Below are 20,087 nucleotides of genomic sequence, written 5' to 3' on the forward strand. Positions count from 1 at the left end.
TTATCAATTTATATAGTTATTTGGTTTAATTTTGACAAAATGTATTACGAAATTACAATGAATTCCAATAATTTTAAATGTTTTGATAATATGAAATGAGACAAACACTCATCATACCTAGAGTTTGATCTAATATTCAGAGAGAATAAACAGAACTTGATTACAATAGTCCAGTTAACGGCTTGAAGATAAATTGGAATTTATTGCAAAATTGTATTGATGGTATGAGCGGGTAACCCCAATATGCTGCGAAGATCATTACAATAAATATTTATGAAAATATTTAGTCCATATAAAGAGACTAGCTATAACTTCAAAGACAAAGTATTCAAAATGAACGTATATTTTGAATCTGAAAAGTTCTTGAAACCTTCAGGTGCCAAGGGAAGTCTTCAATCACGAATATTTAATGACACTAAATTGAAAAACTCACCAAAACATATCTATGCATTAGTCTATTCAACACTTAAGTATAAAGAATACATTGAAACTGTTATAAAGAAATCCAAAATAAAGGATGTTATAAAGACCAAGAAGTTAAAAATGAGTGATGAATTACTTATTTTATTAGTTCATGATTTAATATTCAGTCAGAAAGGTAGAATACAGATGGGTAATCACCCTATAAAAGATGCCATATTGAAGAATAAAACAAGATTACAAGCAGAGTTCACAAAGTTAAAATTGAAACATAAGGTTAAATCAGTAGACGAACTTCCAGTCAAGATTGCAGATGAAGATGAAAGTCCGGTGAGATGGTTTAGAATCAATACTATTTTAACCACTCCAGAAGCATTTTTTAAAGATCATGAATTTTTCAGAAATTTGCAACCTGTAAGCTCAATTGAAGAACTTAAACAAACGGGTGTCATATATCAAGATGATTATATCACTAATTTATATGGTGTACATCCAAGAGAAAGAGTCACTTCCACTCCAGCATACGAGAAGGGTCAAGTAATCATTCAAGATAGAGCCTCATGTTTTCCTGCTCATATACTTAATCAAAATCCAAATGATATTCATAAATACGTTATAGATGCATGTGCAGCCCCAGGAAATAAAACAACCCATTGTGCATCATTCTTACCTATAGATTCAACTGATGCAGTTATCTATGCATTCGAAAGAGATTCCAAAAGAGTTGAAATTCTTAAAACTATGTGTGGAAAAGCATTGGGCCAACATAAGAAAAATTTAATTCAAATCACTCATGCTGACTTTACCAGCACAGATCCAAATGATTTCAAAGATGTGACAGGAATGGTAGTGGATCCATCATGTAGCGGGTCTGGTATTTTTGGAAGAGCACTTGAAGACTCTCAAAAGGAAGAAAATGGTGATCAAGAAATCGATACCGAAAGATTGAATAAATTAGCTGGATTTCAATTTAAAATAGTCAAACATTCTATGAAATTTCCTAGTGCTAGAAAGGTGGTCTATTCAACTTGTTCAATTCATCCCCATGAAAATGAAAGAGTGGTGGTTGATTTATTATCAGATCCAGAACTTAAAAAATTAGGTTGGAAATTAGATATTAGAGCTAACGTCATACCCAGTTGGGAAAGAAGAGGTTGGAAAGAAGAATTTACTTCATTAGGAAATGCCGAGGAATGCGAAAAACTTGCCGGAGGATGTGTAAGGAGTATTCCTAAGGAAGACGGAGGAATTGGCTTCTTTGCAGCTTGCTTTATAAAAGGAGCACCAGGAAACGAAACCGAAGCAGATAAGAAAGAAGTGATAGAAGATGTTATAGATAAACAAGAACAACACGAGGCAGGCAAAGAAGAGGGGCAGAATGAGGAAGATGAAGACGAAGACGTTGAAGATGAAGCAGAAGATTGGGAGGGGTTCGATTAGGTTTTATTTTACGAATAAAGTCGAATATACGCTGAAATTAAGATTATCATTTCCGACTGCATGAATTCTTTCCGACCATCCAAGAAATTCATTAATAGGTATTAAAGACAAGAAAAAGACTAGTAAGATGGTTGACGTTTTCCCAATCCCCTTGACACATGCAATGGTTTGAATATCGGCTGTAATTAGAAAAGGTTATACTTAAACCAATTGACGAAAGGGGTGGTTAACCCCAATATAAGTAATGATGAAATAGGTAAAAGGTCCATTAGGGTTTTTAGAACCTTAACTCATAAGTATTAATAATTTCGCAATCATTGTATATAGTAACCATACATTATTCTTAGAAACGTTGTCCATTCAGGTCAGCACCTGTATTACCTTTGTTTAGAAAAAAATAAACATCACGATTGGTATAATCGAATTTGAAAGTATGTCAATTATACGTACGGCTGCAATAAAAGTTCGCTATAATTTAGATATAATTATCTTATCGTTATCCACAATTTTATTTTACCGATTTTGTGTAACATCGCTTATATCACGTGTACGTCATTTGACAAATTTTTGTCGGAACTTATTTTTGTTTTGACATATTTTTGCATAGAGTTTGAAATCCCATGACAAAAAAATAACATTTAAATAATAGCAAATTATAAAAAATAATTAAAAAAAAAAATAACATTTAGTAAAAAAGTTGATGCCGTACGCTCCTATGGAATTTCTGATTACAGGTATGTTGATCAAATAAGTAATCTCTCCTCATAATCTTTACCAAATAGGTAAGCTGGTACGGTTAGCTGGTACGGTTAGCAATGAGCCTTATTCCTAAAGCTTATTTCATATGGTTGCATATAATTCTTTAAGTAGATTATATGATTAGGTTATTAGAAATGGATCTTAAGAACGGCTCTTTACATTAAATTCAATACTACAGCATCAGTTACAAACTTTGAAGTTTGATTTCTTATCGTACAATGTAAACTGAAATGGTGAAGAACTTGACAAACTTGATAAATGAAAATGTAGGATAAGCCATGGGAAGAGGTGAGACTTATTTATTTTCTGATAGCACAGAAGGGAAAACATGTTTCACCCACTCTCCCGGCTATAATTTATCAAATGTTTGCCTGAAGTTATTCTTCTGTCAATGCTAGAAGAGTTTTTGGGGCCCTTTATTCAATAGTTATTTCACCAAAAAGCGCATTATTGTTTTCTATTGGTGCCGCGCACATAAATGGGGAAAAATTATTGTCCAATATAACCCGACCTGAGGCGGCCGGAAGTATGCAGTTTCGGCCAAAGCCCATTAATATTATATCTACAAATAAATATAATCAGCTTTTCAAGCCTTGTTTTGCGGAAGTTTTGTTAAGAGAGAAGGCTTGATTACCATCTTGATGATGAATTCACCACATCAGTTCAAATGCCTTATTTTCTACTACCACCACATTTTTTAGCTAATTTATTATAATTATATCGAATTATCTGATTACATAATATTGGTGACGAAGACGAAGAAGAAACTAAAAAAAGACGAAGACCCTCGGATATTATAGCCTTCTGTGGTACCTTAGGTTTAATCTAAAAGACATGCAAGAATATTTATTAATAAAAATAAAAGAAAATTCTGCGACAACAGATAATTCCCACCGCCTGTTATTTGACAAGCTTGATTGGATTTACGACAAAGAAGGCCATAGTATAATAGAGGCGACAAGGTATTACAAAAGATCTATTGAATAAATAAAAAGAAATCAAGGATGGTTTCACGACGTAGCTCATTAAGGCGATATGAAACTTTGTTTTTGCTATCAGTAGATAAATTGTCCGTTTTATAGCAAACAAAGTTTTGTATTATATGTTGCTTAACCTCTTCGCTACCACAAAGTTTCTTTTTCTGATAATTATGACCAATAATGTAACCTTTGATAAGAGAAGGAAAATGTATGTTTGGGTTCGGAACCGGAATTAGATTCCTATAAATTTTCCTGCCCCTCCTTCACATTGGGAGAACGATAATATAATTCCCTAAAAATAAAATAATCAGAAATGGAATATGACTGATTTTTATTTTTTAAGTATGGTTGGAATTTCTTTTTTTTTTTTTTTTTAATTTTTTTTTTTGTTTGATAGTTTATCAGAAACAAATCGTATGAAGTTCTGAAATTTTATATGTAGCCCTAGACATCTACGGCCAAAAATTTGGCATCATTATGTTCGGCGCCTTATAAGTTACAAAAGCCAATTTCTTTTAATTTAATTTAGTTTTAAAGTGGAGTAGAGGTTTGTTATCAGACATAATTATCGTTTGTAAATTCTTGATATAAATAGTTTACTAATTCCTTTAGTTAGATTGAGTTTGATCTGATTGTTCGTTTATTGTTTTTTTCTTCTTTGCTTGTGTACTTTTTCTTGGTATAACGTTATTGATTTAATTCTTTTGACAGATCAAGAAAATGGAAAAGATCAGAGCTGCGTTGTCTTCCAAGACAAACGAAGTAGATGTCGAAGAGAAGAAAGTCAGTGATTATGAATCTGGTGATCAAAACTTAGATATTGTTGTTTCAAAATCTCAAGAATTTGATCCTATTACTTCTCATCTTATTCAAGATGTTATCGACGATGATTATGCTGCTATTACTGTTGAAGATGATTCTCCTTATCCAGAAGTCAGAGCTGCTGTTCCATCTACTGATGATCCAACTTTATTCCAATCAACCATTAGATCTTGGGTTCTTGGTCTTATCTTAACTACCATTGGTTGTGGTATGAATTTGTTATTCTCTTTCCACGCCCCTTCTTTCTCCATTACTACTTATGTTACCTCCATTATCGCTTGGCCATTAGGTAGAGCTTGGGCTGCTGTTGTTCCAGATTGGAAAATCTTTGGTGTTTCATTAAATCCAGGTCCTTTCAACATCAAAGAACATACTCTTATTACCATTATGGCAAATGTTTCCTTTGGTGGTGGTGCTGCTTATGCCACTGATATTTTACTTGCTCAAAATAAATTTTATAACTCTGATTTCGGTTGGGGTTTTGATTTATGTGCTATTTGGTCTACTCAATGCATTGGTTTCGCCTTAGGTGGTATTGCCAGAAGAGTTGTTGTTTTCCCAGCCGGTGCCATTTGGCCATCAAATTTAGTTACTGCTACTTTCTTAACTAACATGCATATTAATGAAAATCACCCAGCTAATGGATGGAAAATTTCTCGTTTAGCATTTTTCTTAACTATTTTCACTTGTTCTTTCGTCTGGTATTGGTTCCCAGGTTATATTTTCCAAGCTTTGTCATACTTCTCATGGATTACCTGGATTAAACCAAACAATGTTATCATTAATCAATTATTCGGTTCTAATACCGGTTTAGGTTTATTCCCAAATAACATTGCTTTAGATTGGAATCAAATTGCTGGTTATATTGGTTCTCCATTAATTCCACCTGCTGGAACCATTGCAACCATTTTCTTATCTATTATCGTTATTTTCTGGATTATTGTCCCAGCTATTGCTTACTCAAATGTCTGGTACGCTCAATACTTACCAATTTCTTCTTCAGATTCTTATGACAGATTTGGTGCACAATATAACGTTTCTAAGATTATTGATCCAGTTACTTTAACTTTTAATGAAGCTGCTTACAAGGAATACTCTCCACTTTTCTTATCTTCCACTTTTGCTATTTCATATGGTTTATCATTCGCTTCTATATTAGCTACTATCATGCATACCATTTTATTCCACGGTAGAGATATCATTACTCAAATTAGAATGAAAGAAAAGCCTGATGTTCACATGAGATTAATGAAACTGTATAAGGAAGTCCCAGATTGGTGGTATTTTATTGTTTTCCTTATTTTCTTTGGACTTTCTATTGTTACTATTAGAGTTTGGAATACTGAAATGCCAATTTGGGCTTTAGTTATTGCTCTTTTAATTGCTATTGTTTTCTTACTTCCAGTTGCCATTATCTATTCTTTAACTAATATTGCTGTTGGTTTGAATGTGGTTACCGAATTTATCATTGGTTATATGTTACCAGGTAAACCAATTGCTATGATGTTCTTCAAAACTTTTGGTTATATTACCAACAATCAAGCTGTTACTTTTGCTCAAGATATGAAATTAGGTCACTATATGAAGATTGCTCCAAGAAATGTTTTCTGGGCCCAATTAATTGCCACTATCTGGGGTTCTTTAGTTCAAATTGCTGTTTTAAGATGGGGTTATGGATCTATTTCCGACTTATGTTCTTCTGATCAAAAAGATGGTTACACTTGTCCAAATGGTAGAGTTTTCTTTAATGCTTCTATTATTTGGGGTGTTATTGGTCCTCAAAGACAATATTCCGCTGGTCAAACTTACAATGGTTTATTATATTTCTTTATTGTTGGTGCTTTAACTCCAGTCTTTAACTATCTTGTTTTATTAAAATGGCCAAATTCTCCAATTAGATACTTAAATTGGCCAGTCTTCTTCTCTGGTACCGGTTACATTCCTCCAGCCACTGCTTATAATTATTCTTCATACTGTGCCGTTGGTTTATTCTTTGGATGGTATGTTAAGAGAAAGTGGTTCCACTGGTGGACTAAATATAACTATTCCTTATCCGCTGGTATGGATATTGGTTTAGCTTGGTCTTCATTAATTATTTTCTTAGCTTTATACTTAACTAATACTGCTGCTCCATCATGGTGGGGTAACAATGTTATCCTTGGTACTATGGATATGCAAGCTACTGCTATCAGAGTTGTATTACCTGCAGGTGAACCATTTGGACCAACTAGTTGGTAGATATAAACAACGGAATAATGATCTCTTTTTGAAAAATTTAATTTTAAATATATCCTAATACTCCTCGTCCTTTTTCTTTTGTTCTTATATCTAAATATTTTAATTAAACATTTTCACGGTTATTGTATATAATTTTTAACATTTTGTAAATTTGTTAAATTTCGATTCTTTAAATATATAATTGGTTTGTAAAATTGATGAATAAAAAATGTAGTAACATTGAAAATCGAACTACCAGAATTGAATACTTCTATACTATAAAAAAGAGGAAACAAACTTAGATTAAACTAAACTAAACTTTTACCACGATGTAATTTTTCAGCTTCTTGATCAATTTCTAAAGGTTGACCATATTTTGAATAGGTATTATAACCAAGATTGGTACCAGAATAAAAGGTTGGTGGATCAAATGGATTCAAATCAAGGCTATTCTTTAATCTTTCAATTAAATCAGGATTAGCAATAAAATGTCTTCCAAATCCAATAATAGTACGATCATCTGTATCAACTGCTTTCACCACTGGATTTAAATCAAATGATTCTGAAAAAGCAATTGATTTAACGATCACACCTTGCCAGATTTGACTAATGAAATCAGTATTTGATCTTTCTGGTGTATTTTCAACCACCGAAATATAACCCAATTGATGACCTTTATTGGCTCTTTGTTGTAATTCAGATACTAAATATCCATAATTTACAATAGGATGAACTGATTCATTTTCTCCTAATGAACCTCTGAAAGTATTATAAGGAGATAATCTAATAGCCAATTTCTTAGCATCAATACCTTCATTATAAATCAAATTATCAATCACTTCTAATAAGAATCTGGTTCTATTTTCAATTGAACCACCATATTTATCAGTTCTTTTATTTGAAGATGGATGAATGAATTGTTCGAATAAATAACCACTAGAAGCATGTATTTCAACAATATCAAATCCAGCTTGTAAGGACAATTTAACTGAATTGGGGATTTGATTAACGACGATATCATGAATTTCATCTTCAGTTAATTCTTTAAGTGGATTACCAACATCTTCAGCTAATTTTTTAGAATCTTCATCTAAATAAATCACAGAAGCACCAGAATATTCATAGCCTCTTTGTTTTAAAATGGCAGGATTAGCAGCTCTACCTAATGTACCTAATTGGATGGAGATAAAACTACCATTTTTATGAACTGAATCAATAATAATTTTCCAAGCTTTAGATTGTTGTTCATTCCATAATCCAGGTAAATTTGGTAAGATCCCTAATTTTTCAGATGGAATAGTACCTTCCCCGATCAACAAAGTTCCTGGTACGATCGATCTTTCTGTATAATATTGTAACATTAAATCAGTTGGAACGTGTTCAGCCGTGGCTCTGAACCTTGTGGTTGGTAAATGAGCGATTCTCTGATTTAAGGTAATGTTACCAATCTGAATTGGTTTGAATAAATTGGTTGATTTTAAAGATGGTACTGTCATGGTTAGAGTCAACTTGATTAATGTTCTACATTTTAATCTTTTATTATTGTTTAATATATATATTAACCTATTTATAGATTTGTTTAAAGACTATTAAGAATTTTGCATCAATTTAACGACCGAGCAATAAATCTGTTTCGGCGTTTAAAATTAGACATACGGGAATAACGATGACAAATGTGAATCACCGTGGTTTATTATAAATATTATGCACAATTATCAACACTATGTCTGTAATTAACTGGTTAAACTCCATTCGAGGATGAATTATCTCCCTGGTGTTTAGAAATCATTAGCTCCGATTAATTTAGATTTCCAATAATTAGTAAAGTTGGTTATGCAGGATCAGTGAATAATATATATAATGAATACGGAATCCCACATTTCTGAATCCCGAAGTTCTTAACATTCACGGGCCTTAATTCGAAGTGGGTAAAGCAATAGATATGACAAAGATTTTACTGTGTTTGTTATATATAAATAAGTATATAACGAGAATACTGCTCTCGGTAAATTAAATTGCTTACCAGTTCTTCAGTGTATGTTGATTCAATGTATGGAAGATAAAATTACAACACCATAATGATACAAATAGAAATGACGTTGCCTAGAATAACTATCACAATCAGAAATTCGATTCTTAGCGAAGACATAGAGATAAGGCTGTACAAACGACGTTATCTCTCAGATGCAAAATTTATCATAGTAGTGATCTGGACCTTCTATTTTTATACGACATACTGCATACAACAACCTATGTATCGTATAAATTCATTTTTATTTTAAACCTATACGCTCGTTCCCATTTTTCATCGTTTAGCTCAAAAAAAAAAATGAAAAAAAAAAAAATTTATTGAATTCCGTTTTGTGGTATTTAATTTGTATGGTAAAAATTGATTATATAAAAATGAACTGATTTTCCGCGTAACAAAATTTGTATCTACAAAGTTCATCGAGTTTATTGATCAAGAAAGCTATATCTACAACAGGTCATTTTAAGTATTTAAGAAACTTATCAGACCATATAATCGTTCCGTAAATCATTGGCTTATACGTGTATTCTCCTTCCCCCTTACATTCCAACGGTTTTTAGGTTTCTATTTCCATTACCTTATTTGGTCTATCATCTTTCACTTTGCATAATCACAACATATTCATACATACATACATAATGGCCAGTCAAGTTTATCACGATTATACTGGATTTACCAATGTAACCAGTTTTAGTGATGCATTTAATAACTTTAATCAAATTGAATCTTTAAATGTATTTGAAAAATTATGGGGTTCATATTATTATTATATGGGTAATGATATATTTGCTACTGGATTATTATTCTTTTGCGTTCATGAATTATTTTATTTTGGTAGATGTTTACCATGGTTTATTATTGAAAGAATTCCTTATTTTGATAAATATAGAATTCAAGAAACTAAATTACCTTCAAATCAAGAACAATGGGAATGTCTTAAATCAGTTTTAACATCTCATTTCTTAGTTGAAGCTTTCCCAATTTGGTTTTTTCATCCTTTATGTAAACAAATTGGGATAAGTTTTCAAGTTCCATTTCCTCCTATTACCGATATTTTACTTCAATTAACGGTATTCTTTGTTCTTGAAGATGCTTGGCATTATTGGTTCCATAGAGGTTTACATCATGGAGTCTTTTATAAATATATTCATAAACAACATCATAGATATGCTGCTCCATTCGGGTTAGCTGCTGAATATGCTCATCCTATTGAAGTTGCATTATTAGGTTTTGGTACTGTTGGTATTCCAATTATTTGGTGTATTATCACTAAAAAATTACATCTTTTCACTATTTGTGTTTGGATCATTTTAAGATTATTCCAAGCTGTTGATGCTCATTCAGGTTATGAATTCCCATGGTCATTACATCATTTCTTACCTTTCTGGGCTGGTGCTGATCATCATGATGAACATCATCATTATTTCATTGGAAGTTATGCATCTTCATTCAGATGGTGGGATTTTGTTTTAGATACTGAAGCTGGTCCAAAGGGTAAACAATCAAGAGAACAAAAAATGAAAGTTCAAGCTGAAAAGAAGACTCAATAAGTCAATCAATCGTTAGATTGATTATCTGGTTGATTTATTCAGCTTATTAGCATCGACTGCTTCACAGTGGTATTCGCTCTCCTTTCATACCCTGACTCCTTAATTACTCTTAACTACTATTATAGATCAAACCTTTTATTTAAGCAAAAAAAGTTGTAAACTATTCAAAAAATTACATATATTTATACTTATAAACTATTAATTGTAAGCCTGTATATTTTGATGTTTCTCTTATTGTTCAGAACTTTTAATAAAATCATCATATTCTTTTCTCTTTTTAACAATATTTATAAATGGAAGTCTTGAATTTAAGTCTTCATAATCACTAATTCCAATCTTTTCATTTAATTTAACTGAATCCTTCATTTGAATAGGTTTAAGATATTTATGTTCAGGAATAATCAATTCTCCATTTAAGGATAATGCATTTGGATTTTCAATTGAACTTATACCTCCAATCACAATCACTACTATCCCAATTAAAGTTTCAAGTAATATATCCTGAGGCAAATCTTGACTATGATGTGAAAGGGAGGATAATTTATGGAATTCATAGGAAGAGTATCCTGAATGGATTAATAATAGTATACCTACAAAGTAGAGCACTAAAGTAGACGATGAAGTAGCCATTGTAGTTGTTTTGATCTGAAGTAATTGACTTGACTTGAAGAAGGGTGGTAAATATAAAGTGTATATGGACAAAGCGTTGTTACTGAAAAAAAAGTTGTCAGACGCCACGACATAATGTCGCTAGAGATAAAATGTCTTTTTCTTAACCTTCACATTACACAGTTGATGCCATTCCAATTCAATATATCCACTACAGATGCCATATAATCAACATATAATCAACTTCAACGCAACAAAAAGCATTGATAATAATCTTATAATACAGTAAACCATAGAACTAAACTCATTAAACATCTTCATTTATGGTTAATTAATTTATAGAACCAACTCTCACGTGACCGCGTTTCAATTTAAATCCTGCCCAGTTTTTAAACAAAGTGAACAATCCCCACCAAATTCCTTATCATCAACAAACCTATCTATCCCATCTTTATCATCCATTTATATCATCAAACTCTATTAGTAAGTGCTTATCATATAGAATCATTACATCTCATTCAGCACGGCTTTAGTATTGTTGACTCACCTTCCATTTCCCAAAAAAAAAGGTTGATACTCATCCACACCAACCCATAATCCATAACCATATTTAAGCTTTTACCTTTTTCATAGTCAACAAACAACCATTTATACAATAGAAAATTTCAGAGCCAGCCCGTTATTCATATATTACGTCTTACTCATATCATAACTCATACTTCATCTTACTTTTAACTATATTCTTTGATTGAATAACTTTCCTGTAAACGTACCCCCTGGTTAAATTTTTCAAGATTAATTTAAATTCAGTAACAAACATTTTGTATAACTACATCAACCCTACCAACTTATCACCCGAACTACAACAGCAACAACAACACCCATACCAATCATCAACCATGTCACCCTCATCTGAGTCATCTATTCAACCTGATACTCCTTCATCTACACCTTTAGAAATATCTAGTTCATCTTCCAATGGTGAACTGATAGTAGCGAAGACTTCAAGTGAAAGTACTATCCTAAGTAATGATATATCCTCATCACCACCATTAATAGATATCAAAAAGATCGAAGTAAAGAATATCACATCATTGGATTGTCGAATACTTCAATATCAATATGCTATCACTAAACTAGAAGTGTTCATAAAGAGTTTAAAATCATTAAGTTCAAAATGTGCGATTGAAGTTCCATCCCCCACTGCATCTTTAACTTCTTCTTCATCCACTAATCAAGCAACAACTCCAATGGAACCAAATGGTAGTATTGAATCAATCTCTACCAAACCTGAATTGAAATTTGAAAGTTTACCTCTTTTACAATTCATCGTGCTATTAACAGGGAATGTCTTTGCTATAAGCGATAGTTCATTTAATGCCAAACTAGAATTATTATCAAACTTCAAATTATTCAAATCAACTCCTGTTAATATCACCACCACAACCACCCATATCTCATATGATACACCTGATACTCATATGACTGCTTTAAATGAATTACCAAAAATCAGCTTAGCTTTGAAATGTTTAAAAGCTTTGGAAATACTAAGTGGTCATTGTTTACAAGGGTATAGAAAGAGACTTGCACAAGCTAAAATTGAACAACAGAAATTATATGGAATTGATCGATCTGATTATTATACTGTTCTTGAAAGAATTATTCAAGATGAAATATTCAATGCTAAAGAAGATATTGATCTTAATTTTTCAAATGTGATATTTGATTTACCTAAAGATTCCACTTTATTACAGAATGAAAATTTCGTAGAGGGAAGTTTAATTGATATGGATATTAAAATGCTTTTCTTAATCAATACTCAATTAAAATCAACTTTAAATGATAAATTAAAACCATTAATAACTCAATTAAAAACTTTAAAACATACTCCAAATAAAGCTGTGGATAAATTCAGTTTACATAAAATCTTCTTATTGACATTAAGATTAAATGAAATGTATACTATTTTCCGAAAAGTGGGGAGAAAGATATATTTATCAAATCAAGATCATCTTACTGATTCTCGATTCTTACTTCAATTGAAAAATGCCAATTATTTCAAATCCCACTACTTAACAAATTTAAATGATATGCTTAATTCCATGAAAAAGAATGGTACTTTGATTGCTAATTTAACTAGATTAATTCGTCAAGATTCTCAATTTGAAGTTAATATTAAAAATGTTAATGATTTGATTAATTTCGTTAATCAAGGTTTCGTAATGTTAGATGGATCACTTGAGAAAGTGATATCGTTTGGAAGAGAATGGATTACATCTGAACTTCGATTTAGGAAGACCTACCAATTACCCAAGAAGAATTTATTTGATGTTTATCAAATGTTTCATGAAGGTGGAATACCTCAGATTAATATTACATCTGCAACTGGAAGATCATTGGTAGCCTCTCAAAAGGCAAATGGCGTTAGTAGTAATGAATTAGAAGCATTCCCATCAACTAATAAGACTGGTTTGGAAAAGGGGTTGAAGAAACTTGAAATTGGGGAGAAAACAGTTACAAGAGGATCTCGATCATCATCAATATCTAGTATTGGAAGTAATGGAAGTAATAATTCTAAACCGTTATTAAGAAAGAATTCACTTACTTCTCCAAGTAGAAATGCTTTCCTAACCACTCAAGCAGCAGCAGGAACTCCAACTTCATCACCTATCAGAGCAAGACCTAACTCCCAAATATTCTTAAATCATAATTCGTCATTATCAAACATAGAATCGAATGGGAATGATGCTAGTAACGCAAGTACTACTTCAGTTATTGGTAGAAGAAGATCAAATTCTCAACCAATTAAAAGTGCATCAACACTTTTAGATGAGAAGATAGCTACTTCAGGTGCTGCAGCAGCTTTAACTCGAAACGGTAGTATATCATCAAATTCATCTAATAATTCATTGAGATCTCCTAGTGGAAGTATTAATAGGAAACCAGTACAACCAACTTTAAATACCATCAAGAACTCAGCTATTTCTCCAACTCCAGTAAATAATAAGAATAAAAAATTATTGGTTGTTGAAGAAGAAGAAGATTCTCAGTCATCGAAATCTTCCCCTAAACTAAGTGCAAATCAAAGATTGCAACAACATATAAGACAGGCTGCCAAATCAGGTTCGATGATGACACAACAGAAGGAAATATTGACTTCTGTTACATTCGATCCTAATACTCCTTCTGCCACTCCTATCAGAAGATATATTGATGTACCAATTAAGGAAACCCCATCTCCTGAGCCGTTAAGTTCATCGCCACCATTAGTACTCAATACAGTTGTAGCTACTACTAATACTATCGCATCTCCTAAGCCAAAGAGAACCAGAGATCAAGTTACAAGACTAAATACTCAACGTAATAGTGTGACTCCACAATTACCAGAAGAAGGAGGTGAAGTACCATTATCTAAATCTCCCTCATCATCTACCCTTTCATCAAGTAATAATAGTAGTAGCAATTCTACTTTGAAGAAGGTAAGATTCACAGGTGTAGCAGAATATACTGCTGAAGAAGATGCTCCAACCAAGTATTCTCATGCAATCTTGCGAAACTTTGCCATGTTTAGAAATCCAATCAAAGTCAATGTTAAACATTCATCTCCATCTACATTCAAAAAGAAAGATCAATTGTTAAAGAAAGAAGAAAGTATATCATTTAAAAAGCAAGTCCATAATCCAATAGATGAAGAAATCATATCTGATGCCCCGCCTCCACCTCAACCTTCTGCTCTTGCTCATGCTCAGATCGCAGCTGCTAGAAGTAATGGTATATCTAAAAGTGTATAATACAAAGATGAAGATGATAGTACGGTATGGTATGGTATATGCAGGCATCAATATTTTTTTTTTTAATTTTTTAATTTTTTTTTTTTCAATTTTTTTGAGACAGTCTCATCTTGAAAAATAATATTGAAATCATTTAAACTGGTATAAATAGAACATTTATAGATTCAAAGGTTATTTATATATAGATTTTCAAGTGTTTTTAATAGACGAGAACAATATATTTGAAATCGAAATAAGAAAAACCCTCGGAAAGGATCCTCACTGATGTCGACAGAGATTAAGAAAAGAAGTGGTGGTTCAGATAATGTCACTTCTTCTTTCAAGAGAAGAAAGTCAGTTATTCAACCTAAATCAACCAACCCTTTAAACGACGAAGGAATATCACAATGCTTCCATACTGTTTCCACCTCCTTATATGTGTCATTGGCACCAGTTCATCTTGATAATCCAATCAATGGTATAAAAGCTCAACATTTAGATCCATTAATCATGCAGTACTTCTCAAAAGCAAAGGGTGTAGTGTTAGCTTATTCAAACATAAAATTATCCGAAGATAATATATCTGAAGATAGTAAAGATAGAACAATCTCAGTAGCAAAGATTGAAGGATCATCTCCATTCACTTTCTTATGGATAACAGTTGACTTTTTAGTCTGGAGACCACAAGTTGGTGATGTTCTTGAAGGTCATATTTATATGCAAACTGCTTCACATTTGGGTTTATTAATCCATGACACTTTCAATGCATCTATAAAGAAATTCAACATTCCTACAAGTTGGCAATTCGTTCCAAGTCAAGTTGATGAAATTGCTGATGATACTGCCAATAAATTCAAATCATTCGGATATTGGATGGATGAAAATGAAATCAAAATTGAAGGTAAATTACAATTCACAGTTAAAGCCATTCATTCCACCGGTAGAGTTGTATCTGTCGAAGGTACTTTAATAACCCCAGGCAGCGAAAAGGATGCTCAACCACTTTTCAGTGAAAGACGTTCATCAATTACGTCTCAAACTACCACCACCAAACATAAAAGATTCGATGATGCTGAAGACACCATTGTTGAAATCCCAGAACCTAAAGATGAAAATGATTTACCTAAATACGTTAAAGCAGAAAGTGATGAAGAAGATTTAGATGAAGATACTGCTGTCGTAAATAAAAATGAATCTGATGAATCAGAAGATTCGGATTAGAGTATTATCAGTACTCTAATATGTATAATAGTTGTCTAAATAGAAACCCGCATAAAATAAAATATCATATATTTATAATAACTATTTACAATGTAATGTTGACTTTTAATTTAATCTATCTAACTATTTATTATGTGGTTTATCGTCATTAAGCATTCTCCATATAGCATCTTTCTCTTGAACTGATGGATCATATTTTTTATTTCTCGAACCATAAATTAATCTATAATACCATTTATCTTTATAAAAGGTTCCCACTGGACTCGAGCTATGATGGAATTTGGGACTTGATTTTGGAATCTTACCTGAAGTATGAGTTCCCATCATAGTTAATTTTTGAACTCTATGTAATTTTCTGAAATTTATAAGCGTGAATAAAATACCTTGAATAATTGAAAATATTACAACTGCTCCAAAACCTAAATTTGAATCTTCTATATAATTCTTCAAATTCATACCGTAGAATGCAGGTAATAATGTAGCTACTGTAAATCCCAATGTATATACTGTCACCTTAAGTTCAAACAACATAAGAGAATTTCTATTGGCATCCAACATGATATTTACAATATCTTCAGTAGCTTTAATATCATTAAGTAAAGAACCCGCTTGTTGGACAAATTCGTCACTTTGCTTGTAATAAGCTTCAAGAATCATTTCTAAATCTTCATAATCTTCTACTTTTGGATCAAATTTCTTGATATTCGTTAAGTACATTCCTGCTAAATCTTCATCATTATCCAAAAGCTCCTCTAAGACATCTCTAATCAAAAGTGCCTTTTGATAATAACTGGATAATTGTTTCAGCTGGATTAATAAATCTTGTAATCGATCTCTATTGACTTGATTTTCAAGCTCTGCCAAGATCTGACCACAAGAAGATAAATGAGTTTTTAATTCTGATTCAAGATAACTCATAACACTGATAAGGATGGTTTCTAAAGCTCTGAATTCAAAAGGAACATTTCCAGATGGTAATTTCAACTTCATTTCCAAGTCATACATGAAGAAACCTAACCTTTTGGCAATCGCAGGAGTTGAAGTATCGAAGATCATAACGGTATCTTTCTTAATAATCGCCTTTATATGCGACAAATTCACCAATATAGTATTTGGGGATCTTACCATAATTGTTGGAATATTATCAATGGAGGATGTATCAATCTTTCTCAAATCTCTTGCAAACAAGTAATTATCTTTTAAAAATGTCATTCTAGGATACTTTTTAGAAACAGCTGTAATATTTCCATTAATATCGAATATGGTACAAGAAACATATAAATCATTAGGTGTTACAGGTTGTACCATGCTATAAATATCAGGGTCTTCATCATTGTACCTATCCATATATAGATCATCATAACTGCTAGATCCCGGATCAGATAAGCTATGTGGAGATTGTTTTCGAAGGAAGTTTAGGATTTTAGAGTTTCTTGAGCTTGTGGTAACGTTAGTTCGAGTTATGGACTTATCAGTCTTGGTATGATAGGATGATGCAGATTGAACTATAGATGGAGATGATGGAAGCCGGCTATTTATTATTCTTATATTCTGTTGGGAAAGATATTGATGAGTTCTTGTTGTTAGTCGTGGGGACAATTGCCTGCTTATTATCCCCCTTGCAAGCATTTTCTGTGAATTTATTCTATTGACGGGCCACAATGAATGGTGTTTTATTAGAATATTGCCAATGCAGGGTTATGTACACGATTTAAAGGAAGATATATGAACTAAATGAAAGATTTGAATGGAAAGTTTGAATATTTGATAGCAATTTTGGTGATACCTGAAAGAATTTTTTATTTATTTTTTATTTTTATTTTTTGGTGATGTTAAATTAGCGCTTTAGAAATATCAAAGATCCACAGTTAAACTATCATCAACAGCTAACTCTATTCAGCTAGTATTAGAATGTCAGAACTACACCCACCACCAATGAGGGATAGGCTTCCTTCTAGGCTTGATATCTTATCCAGTGGTCACAAGCTAGATGTCAGAGCACATCAAAGAACTTACGAAGGGGCATACACCAGAAGTGCAATCGGTTGCTTATCGTTTTCAATATTAATCATTAAATTATTCTCCAAGGAATTCTTACCAATAGGAACCATCTACACAGTGTATGGATCATTACTTTATTTCATAGGAGTACATAAGGCAGCATCAGTGGATATTTTCTATAATCCAGATAGGGATATGGAAATGTTTAAAACTAGTGGAGATTCGGTTCTTCTTTTGGCAGTTATTAGTCTTGCCAGTTACATTGCTATCTTCGTCCTAATCTTGAGGATGTGAAGATAATCATACGTGATTTCAATTCTTGATTTATTTATTTACATTATTTTGGTTTTGTATAGTTATTTTCAATACAAACTGGGTTTTTATTTACACTTTTGTTGTTTGTAATTCTGCATAATTTTACGGCATCTATGACAATGCACCAAGACCAAATACAATCAATTGAAGTAATAATTGCATTGACCAGAAACCAACCCTTTTCATTCTAGACAATCTTGTCTCTTCATCAGCAACGTAATCAGCAAAATTGTCATAAAATTCTTCAGAAAGATCATCCATCAATAATGAGTCGTATAAAGTCCATGAACCACTGAAATCTTGAATGTTTTTAACTACCCTATTCTTAACTTCAATAAAAGTATTTCTAGAGTTGATATATCCCACAATTGGTCTGATCAAAGCATAATTGATATAACTCAATTCTGGAGCTTGGAATGGAACTGATGCTCTAACATTATTTAATCTGATGGTTAAATCCAACACAAAATACTTTTGAATATCATTAAAATCATCATGAGTCAATCTCATATGCTGATCAGGATGCTTTGCTGGTTTTGTCACTTCAGGATTTCTATATCTATTTGCTTCTTTTCTGATTGATTCTGTTATAACCTTTACTATTTCTGTCATATTATAATCAGAATCAGTTTGAGGAAACATCGCATCACCAATCATATCGACTTTCCCACTTGTAATCCAACCAAAAGGACCTTCTAAACCTCTATTCAAATGATCAATGCTTAAACTATCCACTCTTAATCGAGTAACTCTCTTCCAATTCTTACTGATGTCAGACATTTCATCAAAATCATTAAGTCTTTGTTTTCTATGGACTGTGAAAAGTGAATTATCATAAGAACCACTCATTATATTGGCATTTAAGAAATCATAAAATAACCAATGCTTTCTCAATCTGGGTAATTCACAATTATAGATTGCTACATCGAAATGTCTGAACCCCAAGGGCTGCTTTAATGTGAATAAAACATCCTCCATTTTAAACGATTCAAATTCAAAGTCTCCAGGATGATAAATATTCTTATAATTTGTGGCATCATCATCAGGATCCCAATGTACATGAGTTCTATCAACTACTCCTCTCATACCTTTAACTTCAATGGTTTCAACAATACCGGTCCCGTTGACCCATTTGTTGAAGGACAAAGTCACGTTAACTTCTTCCATGGTTAAATCATATTGTGTATAATTACCATCATCTTCAAATTCTTCTTCCTTCTCATCTTCACGATGATTGTGCAAACTTGCAGCATAAGCCTCCGCCTGTGAGCCTTTAATAAACTTCTTCTTTGAAGTTGGACGTCTACTAACAAAACACTTTCTAAAACTAATTTTCCCATCTGACCAACCTGGGACAATGGCATGTTCGAAAGTGACAGTTAAATTTGAGTTTTTTGTTATGAATTCTCCTAACTTTCTAGCTACAAATTCTTGAGCTAAAACTGTATTAGCTGTGAATATGATTAATGATACAAAAGTGGTGGTTGCAAGGAATATAAGTAAGACATTTCCCATTACAAGCCATGAAAATACAGCCGAATAATCATCGGTATTGAATGGTCGATTTGACTTTTTTAATAACCATTTCAATCTTATTCGTAATCTTGAAAACATATTATTGGCTTTAGAAAGGAGTTGTTCTCTTGTTATTCGATTTAATTGAGCTAGATCTAATTTAGGCTCTTGACTCTTTGAATCAGATTTTTCATTTAACTTGTTGCTACTATTAACTTTTTCATTATCATTAGATGGTACATTACTGTATCGACGTAAACCCGTAATTAGTGATGCATTATTTTTCCGTATTAAAGGTTGGATTGTCCGTGTTAAGGGTCGATATTGGTTCATCCAACCTATTCGCCTGGTTAAAAGTCCAATCTGCCCATGATTATGCTTTATAAGGAATCTGAAGGGCAACATTTGATTTATCAATTATTTATTAACGAAAACCACA

General features: G+C 32.1%; 9 protein-coding genes across 9 annotated transcripts; 5 read left to right on the plus strand and 4 right to left on the minus strand. All coding sequences in view use genetic code 12, as the record gives it.

Moving 5' to 3' along the window:
• The first annotated feature begins 225 nt into the window (after nucleotides 1-225).
• DFJ63DRAFT_320756 (rRNA (cytosine-C5-)-methyltransferase) lies at nucleotides 226-2,312 on the plus strand. Its single transcript, XM_064907240.1, has one exon. It carries the CDS (start codon nucleotides 274-276, stop codon nucleotides 1,858-1,860), a length of 1,587 nt encoding a protein of 528 aa, XP_064759969.1. The 5' UTR covers nucleotides 226-273; the 3' UTR covers nucleotides 1,861-2,312.
• Nucleotides 2,313-3,954: 1,642 nt separating this feature from the next.
• On the plus strand, nucleotides 3,955-6,853 carry OPT1 (oligopeptide transporter). Its single transcript, XM_064907241.1, has one exon. The coding sequence runs from the start codon at nucleotides 4,320-4,322 to the stop codon at nucleotides 6,657-6,659; it is 2,340 nt and encodes a 779-aa protein (XP_064759970.1). The 5' UTR covers nucleotides 3,955-4,319; the 3' UTR covers nucleotides 6,660-6,853.
• A 19-nt stretch (nucleotides 6,854-6,872) lies between these two features.
• DFJ63DRAFT_235740 (NAPDH dehydrogenase) lies at nucleotides 6,873-8,425 on the minus strand. The gene has a single exon (XM_064904264.1). It carries the CDS (start codon nucleotides 8,132-8,134, stop codon nucleotides 6,947-6,949), a length of 1,188 nt encoding a protein of 395 aa, XP_064759971.1. The 5' UTR covers nucleotides 8,135-8,425; the 3' UTR covers nucleotides 6,873-6,946.
• Nucleotides 8,426-8,970: 545 nt separating this feature from the next.
• ERG25 (methylsterol monooxygenase) lies at nucleotides 8,971-10,402 on the plus strand. The gene has a single exon (XM_064907242.1). The coding sequence runs from the start codon at nucleotides 9,306-9,308 to the stop codon at nucleotides 10,215-10,217; it is 912 nt and encodes a 303-aa protein (XP_064759972.1). The 5' UTR covers nucleotides 8,971-9,305; the 3' UTR covers nucleotides 10,218-10,402.
• DFJ63DRAFT_235819 (uncharacterized protein) lies at nucleotides 10,334-11,286 on the minus strand. Its single transcript, XM_064904265.1, has one exon. It carries the CDS (start codon nucleotides 10,845-10,847, stop codon nucleotides 10,449-10,451), a length of 399 nt encoding a protein of 132 aa, XP_064759973.1. The 5' UTR covers nucleotides 10,848-11,286; the 3' UTR covers nucleotides 10,334-10,448.
• A 439-nt stretch (nucleotides 11,287-11,725) lies between these two features.
• Nucleotides 11,726-14,617, plus strand: DFJ63DRAFT_323642 (protein phosphatase regulator; the record flags this gene model as incomplete). Its single annotated transcript, XM_064907537.1, has 2 exons — nucleotides 11,726-11,834; nucleotides 11,886-14,617. 2 exons carry the CDS (start codon nucleotides 11,726-11,728, stop codon nucleotides 14,615-14,617), a joined length of 2,841 nt encoding a protein of 946 aa, XP_064759974.1.
• A 132-nt stretch (nucleotides 14,618-14,749) lies between these two features.
• On the plus strand, nucleotides 14,750-15,879 carry DFJ63DRAFT_235821 (DNA-directed RNA polymerase I subunit). Its single transcript, XM_064904266.1, has one exon. It carries the CDS (start codon nucleotides 14,882-14,884, stop codon nucleotides 15,815-15,817), a length of 936 nt encoding a protein of 311 aa, XP_064759975.1. The 5' UTR covers nucleotides 14,750-14,881; the 3' UTR covers nucleotides 15,818-15,879.
• A 61-nt stretch (nucleotides 15,880-15,940) lies between these two features.
• MRS2 (Mrs2p) lies at nucleotides 15,941-17,164 on the minus strand (the record flags this gene model as incomplete). Its single annotated transcript, XM_064905270.1, has 1 exon — nucleotides 15,941-17,164. One exon carries the CDS (start codon nucleotides 17,162-17,164, stop codon nucleotides 15,941-15,943), a length of 1,224 nt encoding a protein of 407 aa, XP_064759976.1.
• Nucleotides 17,165-18,244: 1,080 nt separating this feature from the next.
• DFJ63DRAFT_290287 (uncharacterized protein) lies at nucleotides 18,245-19,981 on the minus strand (the record flags this gene model as incomplete). Its single annotated transcript, XM_064905300.1, has 1 exon — nucleotides 18,245-19,981. The coding sequence occupies one exon, from the start codon at nucleotides 19,979-19,981 to the stop codon at nucleotides 18,245-18,247; it is 1,737 nt and encodes a 578-aa protein (XP_064759977.1).
• Between the last annotated feature and the right edge of the window lie 106 nt (nucleotides 19,982-20,087).

Source organism: Scheffersomyces coipomensis, assembly GCF_036884675.1.
Source record: "Scheffersomyces coipomensis strain NRRL Y-17651 chromosome Unknown DFJ63scaffold_7, whole genome shotgun sequence".
Taxonomy (NCBI): Eukaryota; Fungi; Ascomycota; class Pichiomycetes; order Serinales; family Debaryomycetaceae; genus Scheffersomyces; species Scheffersomyces coipomensis.